We start from the raw sequence: 16,634 nt of genomic DNA on the forward strand, positions 1-16,634 counted from the left end.
TGTAGAGTTTTAATCATAGCCTTCCTGTGGAGCCAGTTAATACTTCAAACTTCAATTTTACGGGCGATTGAACTAAGCATGTTCCTGACAGAATTGATGTATGTATTAATTTCCTTTAACTGTTGATTAATTAGGCTGCGCTGAAGGCTCAAATGGAACAGTTCGGAAATTTGCATATTAATCAAATTCTAGTTGATCATTCAAATAATCCAGGCTATGTGATTTTTGGGGATGTAGCTTGAAAACATATATCAGGGGAATCAGTAAACATGTGCAAATATTCTCTAATGCTGCTGCTGCATGTGCACAATACTGAAATTAAAAAGAATCAGAGTCACCATTTGCACTGAATTGTTCATTCGGTTTTGCTGCAACCTGATAGATAAAGATCATTACAACCAAACAACAGCAAACCTGTACTATTCTATCTTATGAATAAACCATTGTGTGAGGGAGGGGAAAGAGAAGCAGGTTAGTTACTGTATTTTGAACGATTTTGTTCTCATAATTATGTTTTTTAAAAATAAAAAAACAAAGCATATTCACAGACTGCCCTCTAGTTGATGTGGAAGTTAATCTGCCTCACTGCTACAGTCTCAGTGGCATCAGAAAGCTTCACATCACAGACAGATGAAGTTTGCAGGGTGATACATATTACAGACAAACATTAATGAATGAAATGAATTGCAAATACAAAATGAATTATTTAAGATTTATTAAATGTTTTATTAAATATATATTGCAAACCTGGTAGACTATATGCATCATTCTTTGCTGGTTAAGGTCTAAAATGAACATAGCCATGGCAATATATCAAATTTAAATCGATATTGTGATATGACACTATGTCGTTATATCGTGATAAGACATAAGTGTTGTCTTTTCCTGGTTTTAAAGGCTGCATTACAGTAATGTGAAGTAATTTTCTGAACTTACCAGATTGTTCTAGCTGTTCTGTTACTTGCTTTTACCCACTTAGTCATTATATCAACATTACTGATGATTATTCATCAAAATTTCATGGTATTTGTATTTTGTGAAAGCACCAATAGTCATTACAACAATATTGGTGCAATATCAGTATTGAGGAATTTTCTAAATATTGTGATATTTTATATTCTGACATTTTATTTTGTTCATATTGCCCACTCCTAATATAGATACATAGAATAAAGAGAATCCAAATAATCCTACAAATCATTAGCAGTCCATATGACTTCAGATAGAAAATATTGTAGATGAATATGGGTGCAGAGTGTAGACAAGAGATAAACAAGGCTAACTGTTATATTTATAAGATAAAGTTATTAGATCTAAGTGATGTGAAAATAGTTGCACTGAGTAAAAAAAGCAGCACAATAAACAGATAAATGGGTGAATAAAGTGAAAAGTACTAAGTAATGGATTCATCATTTAAGTCAGAACCAAACATACTAGTTAAGACAAACTGGTCATGTTCAGACTGTGACATGAAGTCTGAACTACATTTAAAAAAAAAGATAAACAGGAAGGAGGCAGAAAAGGAAAAAGGAAGTGCAGTTGTTGATGAGCCAGTCAGCTGCTTGGTCACAGAGGAGAGAGATGAGAGACACCTGCTGGTGATCACAGGACAGGACAGTGGACTCCACTACAATGAGCACTTAACCAGCCATGGTGTGTGTGTGTGTGTGTGTGTGTGTGTGTGTGTGTGTGTGTGTGTGTGTGTGTGTGTGTGTGTGTGTGTGTGTGAAGGAAATAAGTTCAAATATTCAAATAAAATGTATATTTCAATAAAATGAATTCTAATAAACCCACTATCAATTTATTTCAATTCATCTCAGTTGGCTTTATTAACATTATATAACACAATGATGCCAAAGCATTTTACATATGAGCAGATAATAATAAACATACATTAACAAAATCCACAACAATAGAGGGCATGGAGACCAAGATGGGTTATGGAATGTATGGTAAGATAAATGTATGAGATAAACCTACAAATGAATCATTAATAAACAAAACTAATTATTAGACGTGTGAATCAGGGCGCTTATGGAGTTGTAGGACTCATGGAAGGCTGCAACATATTGTGCTGCCAGTCTACAGCAGTCCTCCCTCTGTCTGGAAGTCTCTCAGAGTAATTTTGGTAGAGGATATCATGGAATATTTTTGTAAAATATTGGTATCTAATACTTTCATAGTGCTTGCACTGAGTTAGGAGGTGCAGCTCTGTCTCACTTGTTCTCTGGTCACAGTTGGACCACAAACTCTCCTCTCTGGGGAACCAGGTTTGTCTGTGTCGACCACTGGCTGACTCAGGGGGCACCAAGGGGGGCAATCAAAAAATGCTGCAAATGTGCCCTCTTGGATGCCCCTGTGGGTGATAAAACATGATAAGGTGCCCTCTGGGTGCCTTCTGGTGGACAAAACGTGAAAAAGTGACCTATAGGGTGCCCTTGAGCTGACAAAACATGATAAAGTGACCCCTAAGTTGCCCTCCCAGTGGACAAAACATGATCAAGTGACCCCTACGGTGCCCTCCCAGTGGACAAAATAGGATTAAGTGTCCTCAAGGTTTTTTTTTTTTTCTTTCATCATAATTTGGTTGCATCACATTTTCTGAGTGTACTCGTCCTGAGGCTGAGGTGGCTGTTGTGGAATGATGTGAGTGGCTGAAGGTTCACCTAGCTTCAGGATAAGCTGGCAGAGGGGACTCCTTTGTGGGTTCAACCAATGGCAGCATTTAATAGCAAAGAATATTGGTGTTATTCAGCTCTACATGCAGAATTCAGAGCTCTTCAGGTTCAGGTCAAAATATGCAAACCTGACTTGCACCTTCAGGCATTCTGCACTGATGATACTATAAATCTTTCTGCAAATTTTCAATCAATACTAAAAAACCAAAAATAAAAAAAGATTAAAGTTTTGAACTCTTACGTATTTAGTTATTCTATAAATGTTAAACAAAAGAAGAAAATTGTTCAAAACATATAATTTAACTATGAAAGAACAATTTAACCTCTGAATTGTTGAGAATGATGTTAACTTGTGATAAAATATTTTTGTAAAATAAATCAATGTGCAAAACTCTGACTGCAATGTGATTCAGAATTTTCCCCAATAACATGACAGTGTGGTTGTGGTTGTGTGTCAAACTGTATATAGCACACTATGAGTAATATGCCAAAGGTGCCTGATGCAGTTCTTGCCACAACTTTCATTTGAACAAATTCTGTTTAATTCCATGAACTTTATTTTGTTCCTATTAATGGTGTACTTGTCAATTATGTCAATTTACTTTATAAAAATGGCAAAAAATATTAATTATTGGAACTGATTTTATTAATTAATTAATTAATTTATTTATTTTGCACTGTAAGCTGATTGAAAATGGTGTGTTCAATAGACAGTGTTCAAACTGGTAATTTAACTGTGGAAGAACAACTTAATTTCTCTATGTTGAGAATGCTATTAAACTGTAATAAAAACCTGCTTCTTAAATAAACTAATGTTCAAAACTATGATTGCAATGTGGGATTTACACCCACAGGGGGCTCTGTATCCCCAGTTTTAACACAGTGTGGTTGAGTGGCCTTGAATACTGGTCCAAATCCACCAACACCACATACTAACTTAGTATTTGTAGGTCAGTGATTAGCTCGGTGAAGAAGATTTATCTTACAGGTCTCTGATCCAGTGTGTGTCTGTTAATGATAATGATGAGCTTAGCAATTGAAAATCACTTAACTTCTCAACACTTTCTAACAGGCTTTTTAAAAGTGCTCAGATTCATGACCAAAACAATTATTGCTATGACAACAGTGCAGAAGGTGGAAAGATCGTATAACTCATGTAATGTAAGGTTGGTTACTCTAAGCCTGAACTATAAACTTACTTGTTACTGAATTAAACTACCTTAGGGCTGTGGGTAAAGCGAGTAGAGGGAGAGTGCACTTGCTGTTACAGTGCTCCATCTGTGTGACTTGATTCACTTTGATATGAAGGCCAGTCGCCCTGCAGAGGCTTCAAAGCCATCATGAAGACGAGGACTAGGAGGTCTCCAGTGTTGCCCTGGACTTCTATAGAACTGTCCATAGAACTGTGATGTTAACTTGCATTTTGCCTTCTGTTGCCAACAAAATGACATTATTGCACATCTTTTTGATTTCTTTGCTCAAATCACCATCTGGCGATTTAAAATCAGCCATAATATTGGCCCTGACATCCACCAGGGTCAAGAAACAATCTGATAAGATTTCAAATAGAAGGTAATCTTGTCTACAATGGGACGTCCACATTATGAGTAGATGGGTAGATATATCCTCATACTCCTCCTGAGTAAAGACGTCACTTCCAACAAAGCCAACAGACATCTCTTCCAACAAGGTGAATCTTATGCCCATGCTTGCCAATCTTAGAGGTGGACATATCAACGATCACACAGGGATGTCCTGTCAGCATGACACATTAATCCGTTTCCAATGCAGAGCACTGCTTGAAGTATGATGGACAGTCCCAGGAGTTAGCTGCCACAATGGGCCACAGACTTGTGTCTTACTCACACCAAAGAGAAAAAGTAACTTTGCATGCACGTGTAGAGCATTTGTACAGGAGGAGCAGAGATGGAGGGTACAGGCTCTGATGACAGGGTGCAGCAGGGCTGGGCTCGCTCATAGAAATCTTCAGATGGTGTCTGGATGGGACATCTATACCATCCCATAGTTTTTTTTTCTTTATTGTAAACTGGAAATTTATAAACTGTAAGGTGATTATAAAACTTGTAAAACTTCAATAATGTATAAAGAAGAGACACTACATAAGAGACATTTACACAGACACAGTAGAATAGGTACAAAAACAACAATATAACACTACAAAAGATTAAACTAAATAGATCGAAAATTAATAAAAGTCAAAAATACTACAGATTAAGGCATTTTATAAGTGGAGTCATTTTCAAGTAATAGCTAGAGCTATTTGGCACGTTTAGATTTCATTCATTTCAGGGACTTAGTTTTGGTAGATGTGTCCAGAGGGGAACCACAGACACGTTTCTCAAATCTTGGGTTCCCTTCTAAACCGTTCATCCAATACAACCATGTTCTCGATGGCTTGTCTAATAGGGAACCCCAGACCGGCGAAAGATCTCGAAAGTTTTCATTTAACGCCAAACCATGATCTTTCCCTAACCCTTACGAAGCGTTTTCTGTCCCTAAACCTTCCCAGTTCTTCACCACAGCGATGTCACCTTATAAAACATGATTAGTTTGTATAGGGAGCTCAGTGAAGAAATAACGCAAACAAAATCTCGCGAGAGTTTCTCAACTCTTGGGTTCATTCCCCCTTTGTCGCGGGTATTACGTCATCAATGTTGGCGGTATTTTGAAAAAAGTAAAGCTTCTGGTTGTTGTGGTCCGTGTCGTGGAGAAAAAAGTGAAAAATAAAAAAAATATGGTAAGACTGCACGTAATCTGACTAACCCTTGTAGTGGAGATATACACACAATAATAGAGAATGTGATGCTTTCACGTTCATGACAGAGATTATCGACCCTGCTACTGTAAACTAGCTAACGCTAATGTCAATTCATATGCTCATTTCTCCGTTACTAACGACGAGACTAACGACGTCCCGGTGTTGGGACGAACAGAGATTTTCCCAGGGACTGTATGTAATTGTCGCTCAGCAAAGACAAACTGAACTGAGTTCTCACGGTGTCACTTTGATAAATGTCTCTGGCTGGATACTCAGAATGTAAACATCGTTGTGTGAAATAGTTTTACTGCCGCTGTTTTAAAGTAATAATTCTCTGAATCATGATGCATCATGTAAAGACGAGAAAACTACATGCTTTGTTTTTCTCTCTCTGTATAAGTGTTGTCTTTACCTGGTTTTAAAGGCTGCATTGCAGTCAAGTGACGTAATTTTCTGAATTTATCAGATTGTTGTAGCTTTTCCAACTCAAGTCATCGTATCCACATCACTGATGATTATCAAAAATCTTCTTGTGTCAATATTTTGTGATAGCAGCATTAGTAGTCATCCTTAGAACACTGTCACGATATTAGGAGGTAAATATTAGGAGTGTCACAATACTCCACATCCACAGTTTTACTTTAGATTTTCAGGTCACAACAATTATGTCATTGTCAGACTATCCAGTCTTAATTTGTAAAGATGAACAGATCGTTGATATGTACATTTTCAAATTCTTTGAAACAACAGTTTACATGGTATCAGGTGTGATGTAACTGATGTCAGTAAACTACGCTGTGTCGTCTTTTAAGTGTTGTTTTTTTCTTTGGACACCACAAGCAGGCAGGGGACAGAAAAAAAAAAAATCTCCCTTTGATTTCAATTATTGAAATTGAAAGCTCATTACGGTTGATTTTTTATTTGATATTGAAATTGTGACACCCCTAATTAATATCGATATATCCAGGTATTTGGTCAAAAATATCATGATATATGATTTTGTCCATATCATCCAGCCCTAGCTGACAGGGTGTGACTCCTGATGTGTAACCAGATAGTACTGTGTTCGGGAAAGGCCCCCGTGTAATATTAACATTATGGATGTATTAAGGGTATCCTATAATACAATATAGTAGGCTTGGGTGGTATCTATTTTTTCATTCCTTCATACCTCCTTGATATTTCACCAGGGTATATGATACAGTATTTGTGTGAAAAAATAATAATTGAAACCTGGTGATAGCAGTCGTTGTTGCATGCATGACACTGTCCAGCTTACAATGCTTTATGTCTAATATTAGCTTTCTTAGACAAGTCTTGCTTTTGAATACTTATGGCCCATAGTTAATTAATACATGGGAAATTGGCACCTTTATTCCATAGACTTTTGCTCGCTTGTTGCAGCAGATACCAACACATCATTTGGCTATTTTCCAGATGTATCATGTGGCTAATAGACTGCTTTTATAGTTGGAAGAAGTCATGTCAAAATAAAGTTATATGTGGCAATATTTTCATGATTCTATATCTAGTTATATTTAATTAGGAGACCTAGCCTATAGAGCAGAAATAACTATTCAACTATTAATTTTCTACCTCCAAATAATTCTTCTGTTGAGTAAGTTCCCTATTGTAATGAATTAATTTCATTTTGTATTTTTATTGTCCATCAATAAAACAGCAACTTCTAGGTTTCAGATAACTTTATTCACTGTGACGGTATTGGAAATCTGACCTTTAGGATTTCTAAATACGCTGGCGCACCATTATACCTTGATACTGCCCAAGTCAACAGTATAATACCAGTGTTACACTTTTTTTTTTATTTATAAATCAATTTAACCCTATCCTTCTGTTGCAGTCCTAGTAGTTCTTGATTACAAAGTGCTTGACATAAACTAAATATTAAGCACTAACAAACAGCAGTTAGCTCAATATTGATAAATAAATAAATGTAATTATCTCCTCAACATTTTAATGGTGTTTTTATTATGCCACTAACAAGTAACATATATAGATGATAAGTTAACAAACAACACTTTGATCTTGGGAATCTTGGGATCTTGGGTTTGTATTCACATCAAAACATTTAAAATAGTTTTTTAGAATGTTTCCAGAAAAAAAGTTGGCAGCTTTTGACCTTTTATGTGTCTGTGTTCAGGCTGAGGTGAAGCCCGATGTCCAGGCAGAGCTGTCAGAGGCCGCTCGGAGTGAGCTGATGGGCCTGTGTGAGGATCAGTATGCTCAGCTGGAAAAGGTAAAGTCATCTTTGAACCTGACGAGCCAGACTGTCCTTTCTAAAGAGTCCCTGAATCTGCAGACATGATATAAACTGTAGACTGTGTGTCTGTGTTGCAGCTTCAGAATGAGATTATACTGAGTGAACCAGATTTCTGTGAGAATCCACAAGAGCAGGTGAGATGATGAAGATTTTTCATTTTCTGTGCAGAATCCTCCCCAAGTTACTACTAGCACATTAAAAAACTTGAAAGGGAATATTGCAAAAAAAAAAGTTTAAATGTTTCTTGTTACACTTTTTAGGGTAGTATGGTTTAGCAACAAATATGTATATATATTTTAAAAAGTACATTTGAACAAAATGATTTCAATAAATGGCAGACTCACTAACATTATCTTCAAACAACAAGTTATTTTATTTATGTAGCTCTTAGCACAATGTGTAGCAAAGGTCTTCACACAGTCAAGCAACCCTAACTATTTATCTGACTAATCAACAAACAATATCAACAATAAACACAACAAAATGATGGAATACAGGACACAATACAGAGGGGCAGTTCTGACAGCCCTAAAAAGCTCATCGAGTCATCTCTTCTAGCACCAACTTTAACGCCCTCCATGCATTAAGGAAAAACTCTGTCAAACAAAACGGGAGAAAGGTGTCAAGGAGGCAACCCTCAGTGATGCTGCAAATGCCAGAATAAGCCAGAAATGTGTTAGAAATGTTAATAATGCAGCATTTCAGGTTTGCTTCATCCAGTATTTTTTGCATCACACACACTGCTCATCAGTCAAATGCATCCCTATGGGTATGACATGACAGCACACAAAAAAACCAAAACAAATACTATTGCACATACGACAGTGCCTCACTGTGACACATACCACATATCCACTGAACAGAGTTTAGCTGAACCAGTCCTCAAACCAACCTAACCAGCTTCCACAAACTACAATCTCCTCATCCTCCCCTGCTGGGGCCAAATGCAAATGTAATACATTCCAATTAAGATTTCAAGTTTTGTTTGTGAGTTTGGTGCATGTTTTCCCACACCACACTAAAAAGACTTTTATTAACTCCAGCACACCATTTTATTGCCAACATGTCTTTTTGTTTTATTATTATGATTTGGGATGCACAATATGGATTTTTTTCAGCTGATATGGATAATACCCTGCTTCTCTTGGCCAATACAGATAAAAGGCTCCAATGTAGTAGGCAAATATAGATAATTTAATATTCCACAGCTCTGACTGAACCAAATCTGCTTGACATCACTGTGACAACAAAGAACAGCTGTTCTTTTAGTTTTCCTAGAAAAGTTTAATTAAAAAAAAACTTCACAAACATACTTTGGCTTTTATACAGCACATTCATTAGAATTGAGATTAGATGCATTGATATAATCCATCAAATCAAATATTAGTCTAGCTGATATTTATTGACTAATACGTGTCAATACAGATATAGACCGCTATTGGCCAATGTCAGCTGATAATTTATCGGCCTCGATGTTCAACGTCAGTCCTTAATTACTATTTATCTTTACATATTTATTTATTTGCTTTTTTATTCCATTCTTTACTCTTGTATTGTTTTAACTGTCTGATTTTACGTGCCCCACTTGCCCCTCACTTTGTAGCTTTGTTAATACAAGCACTGTAATAATAATAATAATAATAATAATAATAATAATAATAATAATAATAATAATAGTAATAGTAATAATAATAATAATAATAGTAATAGTAATAGTAATAGTAATAATAATAATAATAATAATAATAATAATGCTATAATCATCATTATTATTATTATTATTATTATTATTGTTGTTGTTCTTCTTCTTCTTCTTCTTTTGTTTTGAATGAACTTTATATTACTTAATAAAAACAGGGTAGTGATTTTAAGGGAGCAGCCATGCATTAGTTAGAATAGAGAGGAGAGGAGCCCATGTATCTTTAAGTTCCAGAAGGTCAAGGTCAGATTTTCCCCAGAAACTGTTTTGATCAGACATTACATTAAAGCTGAGGCATGCTGGGGGAAATACTCTATAATCCTCTTCACAGTCTTTACAGTCAGATAAAAGAACAAAAACACACAGGGATGCGTTTAGGATCAAGTGTTGTAAAATCATTCTGAAAAATAATAGATTCATTTCCCCCCCCCAATAATTGAAAATTTGTCCATAAAAGCATCTTTGCTCTTTGTTTTTCCATTTATAAAATGTGATATTTGTATCTGTAAATAACTTTATTCAATAAGTAATCAGTAACTTAAATATGTGTCCCAAGTGTGATCTGTTTAAATGTTGTGAGCATTATGTGTGTGTCCGTGTGTGTGTGTTAATCTCCAATAGTCAGTAAATCGGCTGATGGCAACAGAAGTTGAACTGAAGCAGTGGCTGACAGCGGAGCCAAAATGTAAGTCCTCCATTCACACTGTGACAGAAGCTGTAACCATAATGCAATATAAGTGTTTACAGCTGAAATATGAATGTCACAAATCAGCACCACAGCTTTATTCCACAGTTTCAGTTCAGTGTTCTTCCACATTTTAAAAGAAACATTTTAAACTGGTGTGAAATTGGCACCACAAACATGAACGTTTAATCACAATTTAATTTTTAATTTTTAATTTTTGAGACTATGAATTGTGATTCCAGGCATTCAAATCAAATCAATATTTTGTCTGCTGTGTTTAATGTTTGGTATTAAAAATGCATTTTTTTTTCTCCATCCAGTGCTGGCAGCAAATTCAGAAATTTTACTTCAAGCTGGGAAAGAGGAGGTATTGTTTGGACTGTGTGTAAAATGCAACATTGAAGAATGTCTCTTATTGAAATTCTTTATTTAACTGCTTTGCTCCAGTTCAATCCATTTTCACACTTTGTTTTCCACAGATGCTCAAGCTGTGCTCTGAACTTGAGATGGTTCTCTCTTGCTGCGAAGCCAAGAGGGACAAACTGAGAGAAATTAAAGAATTGTACGTAACCTTTTAGTGTTGGTCAGGGCTATTCAACTAGCCAATTTTTACTTTCCCCTGCACAAATTGTTTTATTTATTAGCGGTTTTCAAATAACAACAGAGGCGAAGTTAATTGTCATGTTCAATCCAGAGCTACACTATCTATAAAACTGCAAAAAAAATAGTGAAGAATGTCCATCTCAGTTTCTCTGTAAATGACTTGTTTTGTCAGTCTAGATATTCAAATATATTCGGTTTAATATGATAATAAACAAAGAAAACCAGGAAGTCTCCATATTTGAGAGCCATTCTTGCATGAAACTTTACTTTAAAGATTAAGCAGTTATCAAAATAGCTTGACTCTTTTTCTTTTACCACTTGCCCGACTGGGCAAATGGGTTGCTAGATTTATGAGCCCAGTGTGGCATTTTACCTACCCCAGGCAAGTGGGCAAACCTTATTGTTGAGCCCTGTGGTACATATCTCTGATCTACTTCAAGACATCTGAACCATAGACTCTGTGATCTTAATATTTATGGTATTCATTACATTTTTAAAAGCACCAGTGTGCTGTGATTGGCTGCAGTAGGATTACACTCGCTCCATACCTGCCATTGGCTCAGTCAAGCCTCATGTTGCACGCTGGGCTGCTGGGCCACAGAGAAACTCACGTTAGCTGAGTTAACTAGCTTTAAAATGTTTCTCTCAAAGCTAAAGAGACGTTAAGTTGATTGTGAAAATCGCCGGTCCCAGAGTGAATGGAGTATTTGCATCAAGTAGTAAACTGGTGTATTTGTTTGCTGTGGTAAGCTGGGATAAAAAAAAAAACAATGTTAAGAGGCAGTAAAAGTCAAATCATTGCTGTTGTTTTGTCAGTTTTCCCGAGCACTTGAAGGGAATTTATCTAACATTACACTGTAAGAGTCATATGGAGCCATAAGTAAGTTTTCTGTGTAGCCCATGGCACCCCAGTGATTTTCCTATTTGAGCGACTTGCTGCTGAAGTTGAATAGCCCTGACTTACTGTCCTTCCTCACAGCATCCAATAGTGAATGGAAGACACTTTTCTTTCTTTTTGTTTCTCTCTATATATTTTTCTAAAAGTTTATGGTTTTTTTTAGTGAAGAGAAGTGCTTGGAGGAGAAGAAACAAATGCTGATGGCTGCCAAAGATCACGTTGAAAGACTCAAAATGGAAAAGGAGAAAATATCAGAGCTCAGGTGAGTGTGAAGGCAAAGTCGCACTAAACCAGAGGAGTTCAAGTTTTGAGGTGTATCTCCACTTGAGGGCAGCAGAGCATGTAAAGAGTAAAAGATGTTCTCCACAAAATATCACATGTGAATATACTAAAAGTCAAAAATGTGTGTAAGGTCTTAAATGTGTGTATGTGTGTGTATTCCACAGCCTATTGCAGGACACCAAGGCAAAAATCCAGAAAATGAAGCTCTATGAGGAGAGGTTGATGGAGTCTCTGGGGGAAATACTGGAGACAAACGTCCCTCCCCCGCAGAATGAATCTGCAAACAAGAGGAAGGTGCAGTGACCTTTTTCATGTTTGATTATTGTGCTTTTGCAGCCTGTGTACATTAGAAATGGGTGTTTTTACGACTCCAGCGCAGCTTACCATCGTCTCTTTTCATTTTCAGAACATTACCCAGGACACAGAGCAAGAACTGATGTCACTAAATGAAATTCTTGAGGTGGGTTTTGATGCTCAACATAATCAGCTTCGACATCCAATGACTTTTCTTTGCCTTAAGTGAAACCAGCCACCATCGGAAATCAGATTGGATTTGCCTTTGGTGTTGTGGTGCCTAATGGTCAAAACATACAAAGTGCCCAAGTTGAGAATCATAAATATAAAATTAAAATTTACAATAAAAACATTTAAACATATATATATGATGGAAAGAACTGTAAGAATATAGCCAACATGCAAAAATAGTAATCCAAAGATTTCTGTTAATGTAACACTTAGTGTCTGTGAAATAAGATCAATATTTAACCTTGTACAACCTCGCAGGTGCTATCTGTCTGCCAGTTAGGATTGCTTTTGATGAGGGATTCTGATGAGACATTTTCAAGGAGCAAATATGATTTCCAACAAATCAAGAAATCCATTTTCTCACGCTGATACTTTAAAGGGACAGTGCACCCCAAAATCAAGGATACATTTTTTTCCTCTGGCCTGTAGTGCTTTTTACAGTGCAAAATAGTTTTGGTGTGAGTTGTTGAATTTCTGAGATAAATAAGCCGTAGAGATGTCAGCCTTCTCGTCAGTATAATGGGACTAAATGGCACTCAGCTTGTGATGCTCAAAGCACCAAAAAATACATTTGAAACACTCAGTAGCAGTGTCCAGAAATCACGACCTGGTTACTCACGATAATCCACAGACGTTGTGAGCAGTTTCATATAGGAACTACTGTCTTTCCAGTAGAAAGCCTTTCTTATTACTAGAAAGAGAGTACTAGTACTAGTGTAGATAAAAGGTTTCATTACATTGGAGAGAAAGCAGCCCTCTCTATGGTTGATATCTCCAAAGCTCAGCAGCTCATACCAACAATGTCTAGATGGATAAACATCAGTACAGATTAGAGGGAAGATATTTACTTTTGATTTGGAGGTGGAGATTTTTGTTTTCCTCCCAGGTCAAGGCCAAATGCTTAACAGCCCAGTAGTATAAATTGTAATTCTATTTCTCTGTAATTTAACACGACTTATCACAGCCGTCCTTAACTGTGACACTTGTATTGTCACTTTTCCCATTAATTATGTTGGGGTGTTTCCTGTTTCCAATGAAAAATGAGCCACACATCTTGGTTAGTTGAAGAAACTGGCTGCACGCACCGCAATGCATTACATCACAAATTTTCGTTGTCCATTTCATTTTTTTCGAAGTCCGTCTTTTGTGTTTCTGGTTTGTCTGTAGGGATCACCTTAGCAGTTTGAGTTGACTTGGTAAGACCAGACTTCAGTAGCCCTGACATCTCAGTAGCTTGGCAGCAATAATGAGTGTACTGTTAGCTGTTTTCGTAGAATTTTGAACTTACAGGTTAAAGGTGATGACGCATTGTATTGGTGAAGGCTTGCAGTACGGGTGGTGGTCACAGCGGGCCACCCACATGAAATATTTGGTGTCAACAGGCCATTGGGCCATAGTTAATGTCAAAGCCTGGGACCCATCTGCCTACATTTTTTTTGTGCACATTTTATCACGGTATGCTCAAGGACCTTTGTGGTTGCAGTGATTCACAGTTTTTGAAAAACCTTTTTAAAATCTATATATAACCTACACCGATCGCTGACTCCTCATTCCCTGTGATCTGCCAGTAGCAGTCACATTATCAACAATTGCCAGGTTAAAATGAAGCTTACCTATTAGCAATGTAGGGAAGTAACTAGTTACATGAAGAGCTTGAGATCTGTACCGACGGGACCAAACGGGTTTGGGTCAGGTCGATTCGGGTCTTATTTCTCACATATTTCACATGCTCAAGTTGAGTTCAGGCTGTACTATATTTAATTATTTATTCATGTATTTTCATTTTTCTCCCCAATTTAGTTGTTGCTAGTTCCACTTCCCTGCATGTATTGTCCCTGTCACTGAAAATTCCTACCGTTTGGTGCAGAGAGGGAAGCTTGTTAAGAAAACTGTCTGGCTGTAATCAGGTTTGGGCTGAAATGTGCTAGAGAGGGTTGGGTTCGGGTCAGTTTACAGCACAATTAAAATGCTAGTAACATGTAAGTTAATTATGAAATAAATATTATTGTAATCCATTGCAGTTACTGACCAAAAAAATGTATCAAATCATTATGTAATCAAATGATTGGTGACTATAGAGGGGTTACATCCACTGAATGCACTCCTCTAATTGTTATTTCTTTGTTCTCAAACTCAGATCCTTTTGAGTTTGTCTCTATGCTTTAGTATCCTGGTAGCCACAAAAACATCCAGTAGTCGAGTGTGGGTCTTGTCACATCCCCTCATAGCATTTCTTTCCAGTGTGTGTCATCAGATAGTGACTGAAATACCAACCCAAATCCATTAAACGGTCTCTGTGTAAGTGCCTGCATACTTTATAACTTGTATCATCGTACACCATTACTTAACTCCAGTCTCCCTGTGTCTTCTGTAATCCCACAGCTTCTCATGAACAAGGTCCTGAACACCCCACACGATCCCTACGTGACGATAGACAACACGTTCTGGCCACCATACATCGAGATGCTGCTCCGTTATGGTATTGCAGTGAGGCATAATGAGAATAACTTCAAGATCCGCCTGGAAACCTTTTAATAAGGCAGTGGTGCATTAGGCCTCTCGAGCACCACTTATCTGCAAGTGTTTCTAATTTGAGTCTGCTTGTATAGTGCTATCATTATGTATATTTATGTAAGCTGATAGGAAGGCTGACTGTGCTGGGAAAGCAAGTAGGCTAGTTACTGTACCTATATATGTCTATCACATTTATTCTTAACGTAAGTATTTTATAGGTTAAGAGCTGTTTTGAATGTACAGATTTGTCATGAGTCCTTTAAAAAGTCTGAGCACCTGAATTAAATATTCAAGTGTATCAGAAATGTTTTTGCACCTTTTTAGACAAAGTGATGTCATGTCATGTAAAGTCATATTAATACTCATTAGAGTTGAAGGTCTTTATTTGCCACATATTTGCTTTGATTCTATTTTTATTGGCAAGATTCAATCAGCAATGAATAATGTATGTTAGTATTCATCTGTGTTCTTTAACCTCCTCTCAAAGGACCAGTGTGTCTGATTTAGTGGCATCTAGCAGTGAGTTTGCATATTGCGAACACCTTGTCTCACTCTCCCCTTCCAAGCATGTAAGAGAATCTATGGTGGCAGCGAAACTCTTCCAAAACGTGAAAGGTTGTACCTGGAGCAAGTGTTTGGTTTGTCCGTTTTGGATTACTGTAGAAACAAGGCAACATATGTGGAAGACGACCTCTATAGACGTAAAGTAATGAAAACTATTTTCCGGTGATTATACGCAAATGAAAACCAGGACTTCAACAAACGATTATTTTCATTATCAATTAATCTGATTATTTTCTCCTTTAAACATTTTGTGCATGAAATGTCAAAAATTGCCATCACAGTTTCCCAGAGCCCAAAGTTATGTCTTCATATTGCTTTTTTTTTTCGTCCAATCACTTAATAAAAAGAGGCATCAGTATTAAATTGAATTTGTTTCATAATCAGTAAAAAACATCTTGTAGTAGCTTTAAGAACCTGGAACCAGCAAATGTTTGATTTTTTCTCCTTTCTTAAAAAGTAACTGAAATGATTAATCAGTTGGGGATTCATTTTTATTGACTAATTGTTGCAGCTCCAATGAAAACATACTTTTGAAAATTGTAATCCATTGCCTGTAAATCTTGCACACTGGACCTTTAAACATTGCCTTCACATACCCCAAAGGAGTACTGTATATATGTACATTTGAATTCTTTGTAAATATTTTTCTTGTTCATTTTCAATAAACTTGGAAACTTCAGAGATGGTTTTGTGTTCTGAAAAAAATGCATGTGAACAATGATCACTGGTTACGTAGGCCAGGGATTCCCAAAGTTTGTCATGACAAAGCCCCCCAAATAGTATGCTCTCGTTTTCTTTTTCAAAATGTCTTTGAAAACCCAAAGTCCTGGGGTACTTGTAGTCATTCTTATTTGCAGCAGGAAATCTATACTTGATGTCCGCAGTATCATACTTTTTTGCAAGCTGGCACTAAATTTCAGGAGCAAAGCTTTGTGGCTGCCTGGTGGCGGTCCAGGTCAACACTGACTGCTTATGGAGTGATATATGATATTTTTGACTGGCAGGCAATTAAAAAGATCTGCCGGTAAATAATATTTCATAATAGCACACATTATTGTAAATTATATTTTATAATAATTCACATAATGATAATTCATTATGTGACATATTGTGATATATAATTTAT

General features: G+C 36.6%; 1 protein-coding gene across 1 annotated transcript; it reads left to right on the forward strand.

Moving 5' to 3' along the window:
• The first annotated feature begins 5,339 nt into the window (after nt 1–5,339).
• Nucleotides 5,340–15,224, forward strand: cenpk (centromere protein K). The gene is made up of 10 exons (XM_084713943.1): nt 5,340–5,436; nt 7,619–7,714; nt 7,816–7,872; nt 10,059–10,122; nt 10,443–10,489; nt 10,602–10,684; nt 11,787–11,885; nt 12,070–12,199; nt 12,312–12,365; nt 14,813–15,224. The coding sequence occupies exons 1-10, from the start codon at nt 5,434–5,436 to the stop codon at nt 14,963–14,965; spliced, it is 786 nt and encodes a 261-aa protein (XP_084570069.1). The 5' UTR covers nt 5,340–5,433; the 3' UTR covers nt 14,966–15,224.
• The last annotated feature ends 1,410 nt before the right edge of the window (nt 15,225–16,634 follow it).

Source organism: Lutjanus erythropterus, chromosome 3, assembly GCF_056507025.1.
Source record: "Lutjanus erythropterus isolate fLutEry1 chromosome 3, fLutEry1.hap2, whole genome shotgun sequence".
Taxonomy (NCBI): Eukaryota; Metazoa; Chordata; class Actinopteri; order Lutjaniformes; family Lutjanidae; genus Lutjanus; species Lutjanus erythropterus.

What these genes read in the sequence shown, in the direction of transcription:
- cenpk (XM_084713943.1), top strand. An exon ending in GTGAGAATCCACAAGAGCAG is followed by an intron (nt 7,873 to 10,058) that starts GTGAGATGATGA and finishes AATCTCCAATAG; the next exon opens with TCAGTAAATCGGCTGATGGC. An exon ending in GCTGACAGCGGAGCCAAAAT is followed by an intron (nt 10,123 to 10,442) that starts GTAAGTCCTCCA and finishes TTCTCCATCCAG; the next exon opens with TGCTGGCAGCAAATTCAGAA.